The sequence below is a fragment of the Trichoderma breve genome, chromosome 4 (assembly GCF_028502605.1).
Source record: "Trichoderma breve strain T069 chromosome 4, whole genome shotgun sequence".
Classification (NCBI taxonomy): Eukaryota; Fungi; Ascomycota; class Sordariomycetes; order Hypocreales; family Hypocreaceae; genus Trichoderma; species Trichoderma breve.
In genome coordinates, this window is record NC_079235.1 from 1,466,074 (window position 1) to 1,483,237 (window position 17,164).

Genomic DNA, 17,164 nt, shown 5'->3' on the forward strand with positions numbered 1-17,164 from the left:
CTCTTAGAATATGGCCCAGGTACAAGCAACAGCGACGCAGATCATCAGCATGAGTGCCCATGGTCTCACGATGCCCGCAGACCCACGTTCTTCCATGACATAAGTTGCATTTCGGAGCCTCTTGAGAGTGTGTGGCGATAATTTACTACCACTCGCCAACTCAAACATCTCCGAGCCCAGCTTGCGGAGAATATCAGTTGATCTGCCTTCGGGACACATGACGACTTCCCAGCCGCCGCCCTTGGGGATGATAAAGGTCGATTGCTGATCATCGTAGGCAAAGCTATAGGCGTCTGGGCATACCGCCTTGACTGACTTGCTATACTGCGACGGCTTGCAGATGTGGGGATCATGATACTTGCCGATGCAGCAGTCCTTGTCTGTTCCAGTGGCCGCGCAGGCGCTGTTGCATGGGGCAAAGGCAGGCCGCTCAACATTGTCGTCAGGATAGGGGTAGATGCCGTTTCCTGGATGAGTTGGAGGAAAGGCAAGATTTAGCCACGGACACTATGCGCTAACACTCTCGTTCGTCTCCTCCGACTCTAGGGGAATCGGATATGTCACGTTGGAGTAAAAGGTGCCATTGCCTGCTGGCGAGTACACCCAGCCTGTGGTGGCAATGCATGCACAGTTTGTGAGGTTCGGTGGAATGAAGGTGGTGTTCTTGGCCGGGATGTAATTGATCCCCATGGGTATGTTGTATCCGTCGACGAGAGAAATGTCGTAAAACGTTTGCAAGTTGTCAACTCCACCGGCCAAGTTGAATTCTGCCAGTGTTGCAGGAGTAGCTCCCTACGTGCACACCTCGTTAGAACTCGTTTTCATGATATTTTGCAACTCCGTGATTTCAGGGGGTGTCACATACGCTGAATTCATAGTCCATCTTTGCGAAGCAGTCTCCCGTCTTGCAGGCACATGAATCTCCGTTGACAGTACAGTTTGTCCGGCCCCATACTCGACCTTGCCAATCAGGGCCTACCTATAGCTTCCTTTTTTTGTTGGCTGCCAGCTCGAATCCTCCGATTCCAGGTCCTGTTCCGGACTGCGTTGCAACGCCAGGCCATATTGTTGAGTCACACTTGTTCGTCACTACTAAGGGAATCCTCTCATCCTTCTCACCGGGAGGACCTTGTTTTTTGGCGATTGGTGGTTTGTCCAAAGCTTGGCTAAAGAACGCCGCCTGCCAGTTGTGATTCATAGATGAATCTTTTGCTGCCTGAACAACAGGTAATATTAACAGGACATTTGTCAACGCCAGGATCGTTTGTCTATTCCTTGGGTGTCTATAGTCCGTAATCCGATTCCCATTATTCGTTGTATGCGGCATTGTTTTCTGGATGATGTGACTTCGAATATGAACGCTTGTATCTCCTAGAATACGTGCAGCGGGTTACAGCCGTATATCTGATCAGATGCGTAATCAATATATTCGAAAGAACAAGCCTGATATTCCGTTTATGAAGAGTATATGGCCAGGAAGATGAAGATGGCAAGAGTTGACAAAGCTGGAGTCTTCTTTTCGAATCACTCAATTGCCAGCTCCAGTAGGATCGCAAGAGACACGCTTTAGAGTCGAATGGCGAACACGCTGTAGCCTGCAATCTTGCTGTTGTTGAAAACAAGGGCCAAGCGGTGGCTGAAAGGAGGCAATAGATCGAAGCAGAGAATGCACTCAAAATCGGCGGCGTGGGCCTCAGGGTTCCTGGAGGTTCGTAAGGTGATTAAAAAGGCTGATAATCAACACGCTGCGGCTCGATACTGCGGCTCGATACTGCGACGTGGATAATATTTCTCAAAAGCAGGAAAGGAGAAAAGAGTATTAGAGAAGAAGAAAAGAGAGAAAGAATCCAGGAACGTAGAGGAGGATCACAAGATGAATGACTGCCAAGCGACTTGACAGCAAAGGGAAAAGTTGATATTGATAGTAATACTGATGATGATGAAAGGAAGAAGAGAAGAGGGAAAAGAGAGGATTTCAAGGGCTGACCAGTAAAAAATACATCGCTCAGATTGCCTCCTTCCTTTCGATTGCTCAACTATGAGAGAAGGGTTGATGTTGGTTCTGCGAAAAGGCAAGTGCTGTAGGCTTCTCTTTGTGGCGTTTCTACTCACTATGAAATCTCACTTGACAAGATGAAATTCACACCGTTTTGGACTAACATGTTCTTTGATCTAGCCGCACTCGACTATCTATTAATGACATTGCCAATCATAATCTTCTTTCGTTTCATTCATCATCCTCCCCGTTCAGCAAGCAAGAGTGGCTGTCGAATCATGCTCTCCTCTAGGCTTGTTTATGTTCAAATCCAACATCAATAAAAAAACGTGTTGCTGAAATAGCAAACAAAGAACCCATATCTCCCTTAGCTTTTCTCTCAGCGCCCCCGCCGGCTATCTAGATAGCGCTGGGCCTTGTATATCTTCCTCTTCTTGGCCGCGTCCCCTGATAGGTATCATGTGTGTATATGTCTTTGACTTCAAGGCCTGCTAGCTGTCTTGTCTTTATCAAAGCTCCAAAAGTGTAACGAGGTATGTACTGGTAAAGCTTCCTCTTCTAGTCCCTCATCGTTTACCTGAATCGGGCTCGGCAGCGGCCCATAACTTCACCTTGGCACACGAGCTCTGCGCTGAACTCTGAGCCGTCCAAAGTCAGGTAAATGTCAAAGTACACTCTGTAAAAGGTACCCTGGGGGGTATCCATTCGCTCAAAGTCCTTTTCGAGGTTCTTGCGAGACAGGTCGGATGTGAGAGTAACAACTTCCTTAATGCCTACAGAATAATGCATGTCAGTCTCGCTCATGATCGAGGGGGGAATGATCAGGATGATAATGAGAAAGGATGAAACTTACGAGGATCCTTGGTATACTCGGGGCAGACGTCGTCGTCACAGGCGTACAAAACATCTTCGTACATGAGAGTGGCCCCGGGAGCGACCTGTCTGAAGAAGGAGACCTTGTAGGGCTCGCCGTTCTTGACCTTCTGGCCCTTGTGCACAAAGATTTGTCTGGTGAACTTGCATCGGTCCTTTCCATCAAGAGACGGCACTCGGTAGGCCTCGGGGTGGTAGCCCTCCTTGAAAGGCTGCAGCGTGGCCATGAGATAGTGGCGACGAGCAATACGGTGAGTGATGACACGCTCCGTAATACCGGCAGTGACTGCGCCCTTGACAATGGCGGCCACGGAGTCCATGGGTCGGACAACCTTGGACTGGAACTGAGGAGGGACATGCAGCTTGATCTGCTGGAACAGGTACTCGGAGGCACCAAATCCACCGACAACCAGGATGTTTTGCAGTGTCCGGTTTTGAGCCTGGATGGCAATGATCTGGTTTCGCACCAGTTCCAAGATTCGGTTGACGACAGGCTCAAAGCACTGCAGAATCTCTTCGTTGGTAAACGTCATGTAGCCTTCCTCAATGCCGGCCTCGGGGAACTCAGCCTCGATACCGACGTCAACAGCCCACTTCTGACCGTTGTTTCGGAAATCGGCCTTGATTCGGTTCTCAAAGTCCATGATACACTTGGCGTAGACACGGCCGGCTGTCTTGGATCCATCCGGAAGCTTCATCTTTCGAATCTTGGTCCGCAGAATGTTGCTAAAGTTGCGGTTCAGAGCGGTAGAGCCACAGGAGTCACCCGATCCAGCGGTACACTCAGCGACTGTGAAAGGATTCTCATCCTCGACCTCGTATGCAATCAAATCGACAGTACCTCCACCACAATCAACAATCAGGACTGCGTCGTGTACCTTGAGGTTGAGCAGACCCGTCTTGGAACAGAACAGAGCTGCGGCTTCCGGTTCAGAAACGAGAGTCAGACGGTTATCGTTTTCGTCACGAAGGAAGCCGGCTTGAATGGCGGCAGCTCGGGTGGCAGCCTTGCCAGCGTCGTTCCAGATAGCCGGCACGGTGAGATAGTATCGAATGTTGCGCTCTTCTCTGTTAAACACCTCTCCGAGAGTCTTTTGCAGCGATGACCGCATGGCTTGGCGGAGCTTGAAGAGGTAGTCGGCAGCGACATCGATTTCGGACTTTCCCGGGGGCAGAGGAGGCAGGTTGATGGGGTCAATATATGTGTTGCCGCTGAGCATCAGCTGCAGCTTGAACCACTCAACCTTTTGCACTCCCGGCTTGGGGTAACCAGTGGGAGCCAGAGCATCGGCGATATCTGGACCCCAGCCAACCACCTTTTGGTACTGGTCGTAGTAGAGCACGGTGGGGATCTGCTTATGCATCAGTTGCAATGCTCTTGTAGAGTCTAGGGGGGGGGGGGGGGGGGCAGCACTCCTCACCTTTTGCTTGGTGTATGAACCGGCGCCCGGCCATTCTGTAATGATGTCTTCCTTGGCCTCGTTGTTGGTTGCAAAGGCAAATGCAACACCAGAGAAGGTTGTACCCTATGTAAACGTCTTGTTAGCAAACACATTCTTGCGCTTCTTTTTTGTTTCGTGTTCCTTTTTCTTTTCTCTCTCTTCTTTATTTATTGCTTCCAGCTTCCAGCCTCCTGCTTCTTGCTCTGCCGAGCAGCACAGGCTTGTAGAATTTGAGAATCGGGGTTACTAACAAAATCGATGCCAACAATGAGCTGGGCCTTGCTTCTGCTCGCGCCCTCGACCTCGGCCGCCGGGTTGTTTTGCTGAAACTGCTGCGCGATGGGACCTCCCGCGGGCGGTGGTCCAGGAGGGTATCCGGTGGGCTGGCCGAAACCGGGAGCACCTGGAGGAGGGCCGCCCTGAGGCATTCCAGGAGGCATCTGGCCCAAAGGATTCATGTTGGGCGGGTAGCCGACGGGAGCGCCTGTGTTGATGGGCGGAGGGCCTCCAGTCATCTGCGATGGCGGGGTGCGGTTCTGGCCTGGAGCCATGGGGCTGGTGCGGCCCATGGCGCCCTGAGGCGGTTGGGGATAGCTGCCAGCCGTGTAGCTGGGCGGGCGGGCGCCCGGGCCTTGGTGGTTCATTGGGCTGGCGGACGAGCCTGGAGGAGGCGGCGTCTGGGGATGCGGCTGCGGGAGCGTCTGCGGCGGGAACTGAGGTTGAAGCTGATGCTGTTGAGGTATTTGGCCTGGAGGAGGGGTACCGGTGCTGGTGGGGGGGACGCCCTGGACGCTGTGAATGCTGGCGGTGGATTTGCGTTTGCCGAGACCAAGGCTCTTGAAGCGGGAGTTCAGAGAACTCATATGGAGAGGGAAAAGAAGGACAACTCGGGAAGGGGAAATAAGAAGAGGAGTGGAGGGGAGAAGAAGGGCTGATGGGGGACGAAGGCGCAGGGTGCAGGTGCTTTGCCGGGGCGAGAGGATTGGGCTTAGGCTTCAAAGGTTAGGTCGGGTCTGGTAAGATCAGGTCCGTTGCGAAGTGTCTGCTGGTGTCGGTTTTAGTGTCTGGCGCGCGCAGAGTCCTAAGAGAGGAATCTTTCAGCGGTTAATGCAGGGCCTGAGGTGTGGGAAACGGACTGGATGGAGCAGAGGAGGAGGGAAAATGCAGGACGCACAATTGGTCTGGTCTGGCTCAGTTTGATTTGATTTGATTTGATCGGATCCTACCAGGGCATGCACAGTACCAAGTTGAGGTGACAAAGCCAACAGCAGCCCAGGACTGCACAGGACAACCGAAGGCAGGACTTGCGCTGGCCCTCGCTCGTACGAGTATGTACCTCGTTGCTTACCGTGCTTGTACTCGTAAATCAGTTCGGTTCTCTCTCCCCCCCACGACCCCAGGGCTGGCTTGGCTGGGATAGGGCCAAGCCGACCTGGCAGTCAGAATTTAGCAGCACGGCCAAGGGTGCAGTTTGGCTGTGCAGCGAGCTCTCGCACCAAAAGCGGCCATCGGATTGAATGATTAGCTATGATTATTGCCGTTTGCTGTGCAGGGCTGAGCCGCAGCTCGAGAAAGCCTCGGGGCTGGCGATGTGCCTTGCGCAGCACCCTAGTAAGAACCACACAGTCTGACACTGACACTGACACTGACATTCGATGACAGCACATGGCATCAAAATCAGAACCGTCTTGACGGCTGCCGAACGTGCTCCGTACCAGATGATACTCTACAATTCCAAACATACAAGGTATCCCTTCGTCTGCTGCACCCTTTGCACCTCTGCCTCGTGTCAAAGCGCTGGTTGGAATCACAAGTCACAAGCACTTCGTATCAAGACGAAATCGCCCGCGTCCTTGACGTCAAGGCGCCTCTCCCCATAGTATATGCACTCCGTATTGCGTGGACGTTTGTGCAACTGCACGCGCTAGCTTTGCTCATTCTGGGGCCCACGAAAGGCTAACATTCATTGACTTGATTCCATCCCGTGCCTCCCCGTGCCCTGTTCTCGTCTGCCTCTCTCCTCTTTTGCTCTGCTGTCTTTGCCGTCTTTGTTGTTCCTCTACGGATGCCAAACAAGATCGTTCCCATCCCTACATGCAGCTCTTGGAGCTATGGATGTTCAGCCAAGGGAGCGCAACCGTGTAAGAGCCAGGTTGCCCCCATCCAGGGCCTCTCATAGGTCTACCTCGTACCTGTAGGCTGTAGGCTACATCTGCTGGCCGTGCGGCTGAGAAACTCGGACAGCGATCAGCAGCAGCAGTAACACGAATATTGGATCGGGCAGCTCTTTGTGCCAATGGCACGGTTCAGTGGCGGGGCTAATGGCGAGCTTGCCATCTACTAGCGATGCAGTCAAAGATAGGCCAGATCTAGAATAGAATCAATGCAAAGGCATTGAACGGGATGGCTTCTTCATCTTCCTCTCTCTTCTCTGCTCTGCTCAGCGTGACAAATCCAATACTGTACAGTACAGTATCTATCTCTACACAAGAGTCGCCGCGTCTAGCTAATCTCATAAATGGCACGACACGTTCGAGTAATAAGTGTGTGGACAAAGTGGGCTTTGCCAACCCAACTTCTCGTACTCTCGCATGCACTCCGTGCTTGGTACTGCCACAGCCATTGCCATTTGTGGAGGCGTTGATCGTGGCGGGGCGAAGCCACTCGCAAATCGACCAAAAGCGTCAAGCAAAAAATATTCCCGTGCTCGTTCTTTGTTTCCAAATGACCCGAGAGACAAGATACATACACATGCCGTATTCCAACATCTTGCCTCTAGCTCATGCAAACCCAACCATTAACCGTTGATGGAGGCCTCGGGCTGCTAACCTACTCGGCACAGCTGTACGGAGAACCTGCAACCAAAAGTACAGAGTAATGCAACGTGCCACACCCACAGGCAAGAGTCCTCTCCTCTCCTCTCCTCTTCTGTAGGGGCATCGGAGAGAATGTTAGCCCAGGACTTTTGGCTCTTGGCGGGTAGGACTTTGGTTTGGGCAAGGCGGGGTTGGTTCGGGCAGCCCTTGGGAGAGAACGGTGGGGCCTCTGGACTGACAGAAACCAAACCGTGTGCAACGGGCCATTGCGTTAGTAATCGTTTATCAACATGTCCAATACCGCTCATGAGAACGACGTTGAAGCCCATTTGATACAGTAATGGGCGGTATTTATAGACTGGCCTGAAATAGGAGTCTTGCAGGCAGTTAGTAATCTTGCTCTCAGTATCCCTAGGTTGCTTGCTCAATCATAATATGCCCCAAAACAATTGATAATCACGTGTAAGCTTATCCATCTCCCAGGGACCGGCACAGAGCCGCATCAAGTCTCCACCGCCGCCGCTATTGTTTCTGTTTCTGTCTTTGTCCGCGTCAATTGCAAAGAAACAATTTTAGGAACACCCATCGTCCCCACACAAAATTAATTCCACCCACCACCAATGGTACTAATACTATCTAACTCTCGCAAATTCTCCAATAAATACCTTGCGACCTTAGCTCAGCTGGGAGAGCGTCAGACTGAAGCCTTTACTTCAATCACCAGTTTATCTGAAGGTCGTGTGTTCGATCCACACAGGTCGCATTTTTTTGCTCATCTTAACAAATACACCACTCACTACCATATCGTGGAGTCTTTGTGTATTTTTACCAATCGGTGTAATGAATTCTCCTTGTCTTTTTTCTTTTGCCTTTATTTCTCTCCTACTGTCACTTTAATAGGAAAATCGTTTTAGATTCTGATCCCCAAGTAGAGAACTGTCTGTCGTCCATCCCCTTGCTCAACCACCTATTTTATCGTTGCTGGGAGGTCCATTCTGTTAATTGAATCAGTTTGGGGCGGCAACCTAGTTGTTGAAGTGATGAACCCAAACCTTTTGGCTCAAGGAAAGTACTAGGTATACACATGATTGAATCTGTCACATCTCCAACAAGACTGTCTATCTCGTAGGCAATTTTCGTGAAGTTGTTGCCGTTTGAAACAGTGGACTAAACTTTTCATTAGCTATTCTAGGGTAGCAAGAAGCAATAGGGAAATGAGGATGAATCCTATCGCAGAGAGATAAGAAGCAAGTACGCTGGTGCCTTCCTTCTGTTATTTGTCTTCGTTAACTTGAGGCTCCTATCTCAAGGAGTTGCTTCAAGAGGCGGTGCAGGTTGATGGTAGACTTGGAAAGAGCGATGCATGAACAACCTCACCTGCACATCGCCCGGACATGCACAATGGCCACCTTGTACTACAAAGGCAGATACTCCCTGGCTTTTCTATCTTCTCATCATTGTCAGAGATCGATTCGCCTTCCAAATCTTAGTCATTAGAACGTGAAGTGAAAGGCTATTTACATTCAACCACAATGGACTTCTATCAGGTGAACCTGGCCATCTTAGTCGTTGCAAATTTGTCTTCTTTCATCTATTCTCATCGCTCTCATATCCACAAGCAGCGGCGTTGTGGTGTTCCACGAGATGATGAAGCTGAAGCAGTTGCTGCCAAGTTTCAACGGAAGTTCCTCTTCGTCTATGCTTTGGTGGTCGCAGCCGATTGGCTTCAAGTGTGTGAAACTCTTTCTCTCTTCGACCTGTCCTGATATTGACGCGAGCCACGGTACAGGGTCCCTACACATATGCGATTTACAAATACGAAAAGCAGCTCGAAGAACATACCGTCGCACTTTTGTACGCCTCGGGGTTTGTTTCTGGCGCTGTGAGCGCCCCCTTTGCAGGACAGCTCGCGGATCACTATGGAAGGCGGGCTGCCTGCGTTGCATATTGCATCTGCTACGGGATTACATGCCTTACGATGCTTAGTCGCAATCTCTACGCCCTATACTTCGGCCGCTTCTTTGGAGGCATAGCAACTACATTGCTATTTAGCGTCTTCGAGGCCTGGATGATTACCGAGTATCATCTATTGCAGCCTGACGAGAGCATGGTTTCTCTCAGCCAAGTATTTGCAAACATGACCACCACCAGCACCATCACGGCGATATTCTCTGGCATAATAGGGAATGGTCTTGTTCAGAGGTTCGATTCTCGGCTGGGACCTTTTCTTGCCAGCCTTGTCTGCTGTATCGGGGCCGGCGTGCTCATTTTGGTGATGTGGCGAGAAAACTATGGCAGTGTCGATAAGTCGAAGAAAACGCCGGGAGTTCAAAAGCTGAAGCGTCGCATGCTTGGGGCTCTAACTAACCCCAAAGTTATTGCTCTGAACTTTGCTTCTTGTTGTTTCGAAGGCCCAATGTACCTTTTCGTGTTTTTCTGGTCGGCTGCCTTGAAGAGCGTGAGAGTAAAGTCGGGGAATCAGGACGAGCTCCCCTTTGGTCTCATCTTCTCGAGCTTCATGTGCGCCATGATGGCCGGATCGAGAATTACCGCGATTCAGGACGCATTGTATTCGAAAGACAGCACATTGAACACGCTCATGCTCGTATTTGCCATAACATCTGGGGGATTCGCTGTTTCAACCATGCTGGACCACGAGTATATGCTCTTTTGGGCATTCTGTGTCGTTGAAGGCTGTGTGGGCGCATATTTTCCGAAAATGGCCCTCTTGAAAAGCAACATAGTGGACGACTATGCGCGAGGTGGAGTCTATAGTGCTCTTAGGCTGCCTTTGAATATTTTCGTGGTTGTCGTACACAGCCTCGACCGTGACGGTAGGAATAATTCAGCTTGGCCTGTTTAGTCTTCTCCATCTCTAACTCGTTGGCTGCTAGGTGATGAACATAGGAATTCTGTTTTCTTATTCTGCGCGGGCCTTTTGTTGGCTGCATTTCTCATCATCTCGGGACAAGCCTGAGGCGGATATTATTCCAAACTGGTTTTTTCAACCAGGGTAGGGCGGTTTGACATCTGGCCTCTCTTGCTTCAGCTATGCAAGGTGGTCGGTCCACTTGTCCACATTGCTGCGATCTGGCCTAGCACTGGTCCATTTTCTTACAGCCTGTACAATTGTTTCTGTACGACGACGTGTAATGGCGGCTGCTCGATGCCGTCCAGACTCTACTCGAAAAAGTCTGAATCGATGGGCCAGTTATCCACACGGCATGTATAAGGAAAAAAGTTCTCCGGGTTAGGCTAAAGTGGGTGATCAAGGGGATATTACTATGGAATACCGCCTTTTTAAAGACCTAGAGACCAGTCGCTTTGTTGAACAGACCAGCTTCCCCGCGCCAATAGTTGATTGCTCGCTTTCGAGGGAGGAGAGTTCCCCATCTTTCTCTGCATTCGCGGATGATATAAGGCCCCCAAGTAGGACAGCTCTTGGTTCGTGCCACTGAAGCTCCTTCTCTCGTTTGCGATTCTGTGAGTCGAGTAGGCCTTTTTTTTTCGTGTGTTGTGAGATTGAATCGACGAGACCCCTTATCTAAGCGAAACCAAACACAATTGACGTCGGAGTATCTGCCGGAATTTTTGACTCTCTGGGTGTCTTATCTCTCCTCTCGAAAGCATTGTTATCGACGCGGCACAAATTGAGTCTTTTCTTACGGAGTACTTGCAGCTCTATCTTTCTGGACCACCCCTACTTATCGAACCTTCAACCAAGCCTCCTCTGCGAAGTCGGACAGGCTCAATATTTTGTCAACACTGCCTGTTTTTGGTTTGCGCCATATACCATTATGCGCACCTGACGCTAGCATTACGGATCGAGAGTTTTCTGCGGTTCCCGGGTCAGCAGCAAGGCTATTCGGCGAAACTTTGCATCTGGCCGTGTCATTGCAGCGTCGTGATCGCCCGTCATCACCGGCAGGACCCAGGAGACGGTGGTTGTCTGGCGTTGGAGTGGCACTCTGTGCCTGCATCCTGCATCTTCGGGCCATTTGGGGGGAAATTAAACGATACAGGGGCTAAGTCCGCAGTACCACTTGATGAACGCCACTGGAGGAACGCTGAGTCGCCCAGCCCAACTAAGCCAAAAATCGCGCGCTTTTCTCTCTACCACGAGACTTCTCGTACGCAGGACGGAGTACATACGCGGTATACGGCCCTTTTCTTCAGAGTCTCCAGCTTGGGCCACATTCGCTCCGCAGCTGCGTATGCGGGTGGCTCCATGGCCATTGTCTCTCCACGCCCAACTGTCCGAGTACCTCGTGCCAGGAGGATCGTGAGGGTGTAAGTGGGAGCATGTACTGTGAGTAATGGCACGAATTGGAGAAGCTTGGCGGGATTGGGGTCCAAAATGCTTAATTGCTTCGCTAGCACACGATAAAAACGTCAAAACGGCGTGCCACGAGGACAAGGTTCGAGGCCTCGGCGCCGTGTGGCGCGACGGCCACGGCGACAGGGTGGTACCAGGAAAAGACGAACGGCCGAAGTCGACACTGTCCGTCGCCCATCGAGTGTGGCTGCTGCCCATACTCGTACTGTTTGTACTGTCCACGGTGAGCGAGCATCCCCTTCGTCATAGTTCCTCTGCTTCGTTTCCCGGCGTCTCAGGGGACCTGTTCTGGAAAACCCCATTGCCCGCGTTACTCCATCTCTTGCCCCGTCTCTACGTAACAGCCTACTCCTCAGTGGATGCCGCCTCGTTGGGGAACAGGAACATTCCAGAGCTTTGTCCAGCAGGACGGATATTCCGGTGGCCGTGAGCTTCCCACAAGCCTCCCACAAGCCCGCCGGCGTGTGACGAGTGGAGAGGCTTGTCCTGTGTTCGCCTTGATTCGCCGGCCGAACTCTACACATGCGGGAGACACTCAATGGTAGGCTACGCTAAGCATGGAGCTCTCGGCCAAACGCCCCGCGCCGTCCCCAGAGTTGGGGCTAATCCCTGTGCTATCCATGCTCGCTGCGTAAATGCGCATCCACGGAATCACGCGAAAAGTATAAGGCACTGACGATTGTGGCCGGTTCGCTAATGTTTATAACAACTAGCTTGCCCAGCTCGCGCTCCATGACGCCAACATACAAACTGCCATTCTTCAGCTCCCGTGGGCCTGCCAACTTCTCTCCCTCCTTCATCTCCATCCCAGAGTTTTGTGGCCTCTCTCTTCCTTGACCTCACAACTCACTGTCCACGACGAGCTCATCTGTCCGCTACCACCTTTCGCATTCTCACCCCCAACGTCGCGAGTCCTCACAATGGGCCTAGCAGAGCACACCAGCAGGGTTGTGTCCGAGTTCGAGTTTTCGGACGAGGACCTCAATCGCCATGTCCAAGAATATTTGAAGCAGACCAGTAAGCTCAGCGCCAATTCCCTCGGGCGCATTGGTCGCCGCTCATGTGTGAGCTCACTACTAACGTCATTGCAGGCGAGGGATTAAAAGCAGATGGAACCAGTCTCAGTCAGATTCCCTCCTACGTAACTGCTGTACCAGACGGCACAGAGCGAGTGAGTTGTCCCCGTAACTCTAGAAGTTCGCTGACGGACGGCACAACTGACCAATTGATTTTTTATTTTTATTTTTGCAGGGCATTTACCTAGCTGTTGACTTGGGCGGCACCAACTTTCGCGTTTGCTCCGTTACATTGAACGGCGACAGCACCTTTAACCTGACTTACAACAAAGTCGCTATTCCCAAGAACCTTATGGTGGCCAAGACGGCGAGAGATCTTTTTGCTTTCTTGGCTAAACAAATTGAGCTCTTCCTCCGAGAGCACCACAGAGAGCACTTTGAGAGCGCCACCTCCCGTCGCAACACGACTAGCTTCCCTGAGGGCTACCACGACGAGCAGATTTTCCGCCTCGGCTTCACATTTAGCTTCCCCGTACAACAGCTCGGTATCAACAAGGGCAATCTCATCCGGTGGACCAAGGGTTTCGACATTCCGGACGCAATTGGCAAGGATGTCTGCAAGCTTCTCCAAGATGAGATTGACCGACTTCACCTCCCCGTCAAGGTCGCTGCTTTGGTCAATGATACCGTAGGAACCCTCATGGCTCGTTCGTACACATCCACAGGAAAGCACCGTTCTCTTCTCGGCGCCATCTTTGGCACTGGAACAAACGGCGCCTACATCGAGAAGACCTCAAACATTACCAAGCCCATCAAGGGCGAGTACGATGCCTCAACTGGTGAAATGGTCATCAACACTGAGTGGGGTTCATTCGACAACCAACTCAATGTTCTCCCTACCACCGTTTGGGATACCGCGCTAGATCGAGACAGTGTTAACCCCGGCATCCAGATGTACGAAAAGCGTGTATCCGGCATGTTCCTGGGTGAGATTGTGCGACTAGCGGTTGCCGACATGATGAAGGATGACGAGACGTCCCTTTTCCGCGACACAAACTCCAGCACCAATGACTGGTCGACGACAACGAACCTTAGCCCCAAGTCTGGCCTCCTGTTCCAGTGGGGACTCGACACTGCCGTCCTGTCCGTGGCTGCTGCCGACAACACCCCAGAGCTGGTGGCCATTCGACAAGAACTGGAGAACACACTTCAGGTTTACACTCCCTCACTGGAGGATGCTCAGGCATTCAAGGCTGTCGCCGGCGCTGTTGTCCGCAGAGCTGCTAGGCTCTCAGCTGTCGCCATTGGCGCCATTGTTCTCCAGTCAGGAAAGCTGAACGACCCCGCTGAAGAGATTGTCGACATTGGCGTGGACGGCAGCTTGGTAGAGCACTACCCCTTCTTCCGGGACATGATCTACGAGGCCTTGCGCGCCATTGACGGCATTGGCCCCAGCGGCGCAGACAAGATCCGCATCGGTATTGCCAAGGACGGCAGCGGTGTTGGTGCCGCTTTGATCGCTCTGATGGCGCAGAAGATGGAGAAGCCTGGAGACTTCCTTGCTGACCTACGACGAGATATCAAGCGCCGCCTTTCTCAGCCTTTCGAGTCTCCTGGTATGTGACCTTCTCGAGAGATTTAACCATCTTTCGTCCTCTTTGCATTCTCCCTTCTTTGCATCCCCTCCCCTCATCTAGTTTCTTGTATTTTAGCTAACATTTATTTTACAGTCGAAGAATCATCATTGTTGTCCTTCCCAGTCTTGGTTGCCGCCGGCGTTGGAGTTGGTGCGCTTGCCGCATTTTTGTACAGCAGATACAGCAGGAATTAAGAGGAGAAACCGGTGTTGAGAGCTGGTGTTGTCATTTCGGTTGTTTCATGATTTGGGTCTTTTTCAATCTTTCAGGGGAATATCCAAAGGAGGCGTCTTTTGCACTTGGGGACACAAAAAGTTTTCTGTATATCAAGATTCCTGTTGGGACGATTTTGTACGATGTCATGCATGATATGGAGAGAGCAGGTCTTTTTGTCTTTGGATTTAAAGCTTGTCTTGGCTTTCGTCGACTGGACGATGTTCTATATATGAATATGAAGGAAGGGATGGATACTGTAGTAGCTAGTTGTAATTAAAGATTCTACGATAGTCATTAAAGATTCTTTTAAAGATTGATGTCTATTTTTCCAATTTTCCTTTTGTTTCTTCTTCTTCTTTCTGGTTTTGTTTCTTCTCTTTCTATCATGTATGATACGCTTTACTGTCCAAATGCCGCAGCTGGGTATGATCTATCCTTCTTCCTTCTTACGGTGGAGCTGCTCCTCGAGCTCGCGCCGGATCCCGGCTCGCTGCCGTTCTTCGGCGGGCCAAGGAGAGACGGCGCCATGTCTGCAGGGAGATCATTCCACTCCGTCTCGGGCCGCTGGTTCTGGAACGACTTGCCGGATGCTACTCTGGCAGGTGGCCTGACGGGGGGCTGGTTCGCCATGGGCGGCAGGCTCAGCACGGCCGCGGTGGTGCTGGATATATCGGGGCGAGACAGCGGGGGCGCCGAGGAGGGGAGAGAGCTGAGGACGGAGGCGCTGACGGGTTTGGACACGAGCCAGGCCGAGTCGGGGCGCAGCTTGATGTAGTAGCCCCTGATGGCGGGTTCTTGCTTCTGGAAGCCGCGCGCCTCGTACCAGTGCAGGCCTTCTTCGTTCTCGGTCCAGACATGGGCTGTGACGGTTCGGACATCGAGGGTCGGGTCAGTGACGGCAGCGGCGATGATGTCGTCAAGGGCGGCGGCGATGAGGCCTAGGGAGCGGTATGGCGACAGCAGGCATAGTGATTGGATGTAGATGTTCTGGGCGGTCTGGGAGCCGGCGGCACGCACGTCGACGTCTGGCTCGACGCGGCAGACGATGCCCCCGACAGGTTTAGGTTCGTCGCCCTGGTGCGCCCAGCAGATGACGCGCGAGAAGCGGCCTGTGACGGGGTCGGCGGCGCGGTTGTAGAAGGTCTCGGGGTAGCTGACGGGGAGCAGCAGGGCGTTGAGGCGGCGGAGGGCGTTGACGTCGGCGGAGGTGATGGGGCGGATGGAGGCTTCGAGGGGAAGTCGGGGGTGACTTGAGGAGGCTTGATGATTGTTGTGTTCTTGAGCTTCTTGGTTTCGATCTGAGGATCGCGATGGCGGCGCGGCGGCGGAGTGTGGGGATGTAGAATCCGGAGGCGGGGCGGACTCGGAGAGTTGGGATTGAGATTGCGATTGAGATGGAGGAGATACTGGCGCGAGGGGGATGGATGAGCCGTTGCTTTTGCTTGAAGGCGGCGGAGCGTATTGTGGTGGTTTGGCTTGGAAGAAGGATCGGATGGACGTTTGCGAGGGCTTGCCGGCGGTGGTAGGGAGTGACATGATGAACAAAGATAGGCCGAGAATAGACAGGGCCGCGTAGTAATAAATTTGAAAAAGATGTAAATGCAGGAAGAAAGAAAGCTGGAGAACGAAGCCGCCAGATATAAAAACGAGTCAGTAAAGAGTGTAGTTGAATCAAAAGGCAAGGGAGCCACGTTCTCCGGAGAAGTGCCGCAAAATTGTAAATACGAAGATAGAAGTGTAGAACGGATGTGAAGGTTTACGATTGGCTTTGGTCTCTTTTTTTTTCTGGGTTCAGTTTAGGTTGTCTCGCGCGCGTTCGTTCAGGGGGTGCTATCTTTTTGGCTGGCGGATCTACTACGGGATTGAGTTCAAGTGGCCGCTTGCAAACGGCGCTCGCCGGAAGGGCCATTTTTTGGCCAGCGGGTGCTTATCAGCGATAAGGCTGCAAATGTTCCGCTGGGTCAGGGGACGTGGGCGGGATGCTGGGCGCGCATCGCATGGCTAGTCAGGGGGGATGCAATCTGCAATCTGGGAAATCTACATGTACATGTGCAGTTCTGGGCGCCGGATTGGGGCGTCTCATCGCGGATGTTCGTTGCTGTACATGTATGTAAGGGATGGCTGGAAAGTAGTATCATCAGGCACGGAGATCCATGGATGTTCGGAGTACGGAGTGCCACCAGGTACTGAGTTAGGTACAGCCGAACTGTAGGGGCCTGTGCGCGCTGTAACTCAGCGGTAACCAGCCGCTGGAGAGCTGCACGCAAGCCCATCTTGTCCCCTAAAAGCCTAAAATGACACGGGGGGGATCCCGCAATTACGGAGCACCAACAGGCGCCTTAGCGGCATGCCGGCATCACTTTGCGCACAGCACGAGCACATGCACTCACACTCACAGCAGCCACTGAAGAGTCAGTCAGCAGGCAAGGCAGCTGGGGGTGCATTGATTCCTAAACCCAAAACTCCGATTCTGCACTCAATCGCCTTTTTACACTCCATTCTGTTTCTAATCCACCTTTTTTCCCACGGCCCTGCGCCAGCAGAGCATCGCTTCTCATCTCCCTCTGCGGTACTCGTACAGTAGCCACTGCAATTAGAGCCAAGTCGCCAAGACGAGAGGAGCGTGACGAGAGCGGACATCAAATTCCCAACCATCGCTTTATTTCATTTCCGTCGCTCGGGAGAAATCAGCGCTTGGAGAGAAAACACACAGCACATACAAAAAAAAAGATCGCCCTTCAATCACTTCTCGCTCACCCCAGCCCAACCCCCCCAGAGTTACTCAGCGGAATGCTTAGTGCAAAGTGACGAAAGAACCGCAGGCGGCGCACC

General features: G+C 52.2%; 5 protein-coding genes across 5 annotated transcripts; 2 read left to right on the forward strand and 3 right to left on the reverse strand.

Annotated features, from left to right (window-relative positions):
• Window positions 1-3: 3 nt before the first annotated feature.
• Window positions 4-883, reverse strand: T069G_06760 (thaumatin family domain-containing protein; the record flags this gene model as incomplete). The annotated part of the gene is made up of 3 exons (XM_056173970.1): window positions 4-467; window positions 522-792; window positions 866-883. 3 exons carry the CDS (start codon window positions 881-883, stop codon window positions 4-6), a joined length of 753 nt encoding a protein of 250 aa, XP_056027549.1.
• Window positions 884-2,569: 1,686 nt separating this feature from the next.
• On the reverse strand, window positions 2,570-5,174 carry T069G_06761 (hsp70 protein domain-containing protein; the record flags this gene model as incomplete). The annotated part of the gene is made up of 4 exons (XM_056173971.1): window positions 2,570-2,769; window positions 2,850-4,221; window positions 4,291-4,395; window positions 4,563-5,174. 4 exons carry the CDS (start codon window positions 5,172-5,174, stop codon window positions 2,570-2,572), a joined length of 2,289 nt encoding a protein of 762 aa, XP_056027550.1.
• Window positions 5,175-8,659: 3,485 nt separating this feature from the next.
• Window positions 8,660-10,104, forward strand: T069G_06762 (sugar-tranasporter; the record flags this gene model as incomplete). Its single annotated transcript, XM_056173972.1, has 3 exons — window positions 8,660-8,857; window positions 8,917-9,961; window positions 10,022-10,104. The coding sequence occupies 3 exons, from the start codon at window positions 8,660-8,662 to the stop codon at window positions 10,102-10,104; spliced, it is 1,326 nt and encodes a 441-aa protein (XP_056027551.1).
• A 2,279-nt stretch (window positions 10,105-12,383) lies between these two features.
• Window positions 12,384-14,310, forward strand: T069G_06763 (hexokinase domain-containing protein; the record flags this gene model as incomplete). The annotated part of the gene is made up of 4 exons (XM_056173973.1): window positions 12,384-12,480; window positions 12,555-12,634; window positions 12,715-14,095; window positions 14,210-14,310. The coding sequence occupies 4 exons, from the start codon at window positions 12,384-12,386 to the stop codon at window positions 14,308-14,310; spliced, it is 1,659 nt and encodes a 552-aa protein (XP_056027552.1).
• Window positions 14,311-14,731: 421 nt separating this feature from the next.
• On the reverse strand, window positions 14,732-15,868 carry T069G_06764 (uncharacterized protein; the record flags this gene model as incomplete). The annotated part of the gene is made up of 1 exon (XM_056173974.1): window positions 14,732-15,868. The coding sequence occupies one exon, from the start codon at window positions 15,866-15,868 to the stop codon at window positions 14,732-14,734; it is 1,137 nt and encodes a 378-aa protein (XP_056027553.1).
• Between the last annotated feature and the right edge of the window lie 1,296 nt (window positions 15,869-17,164).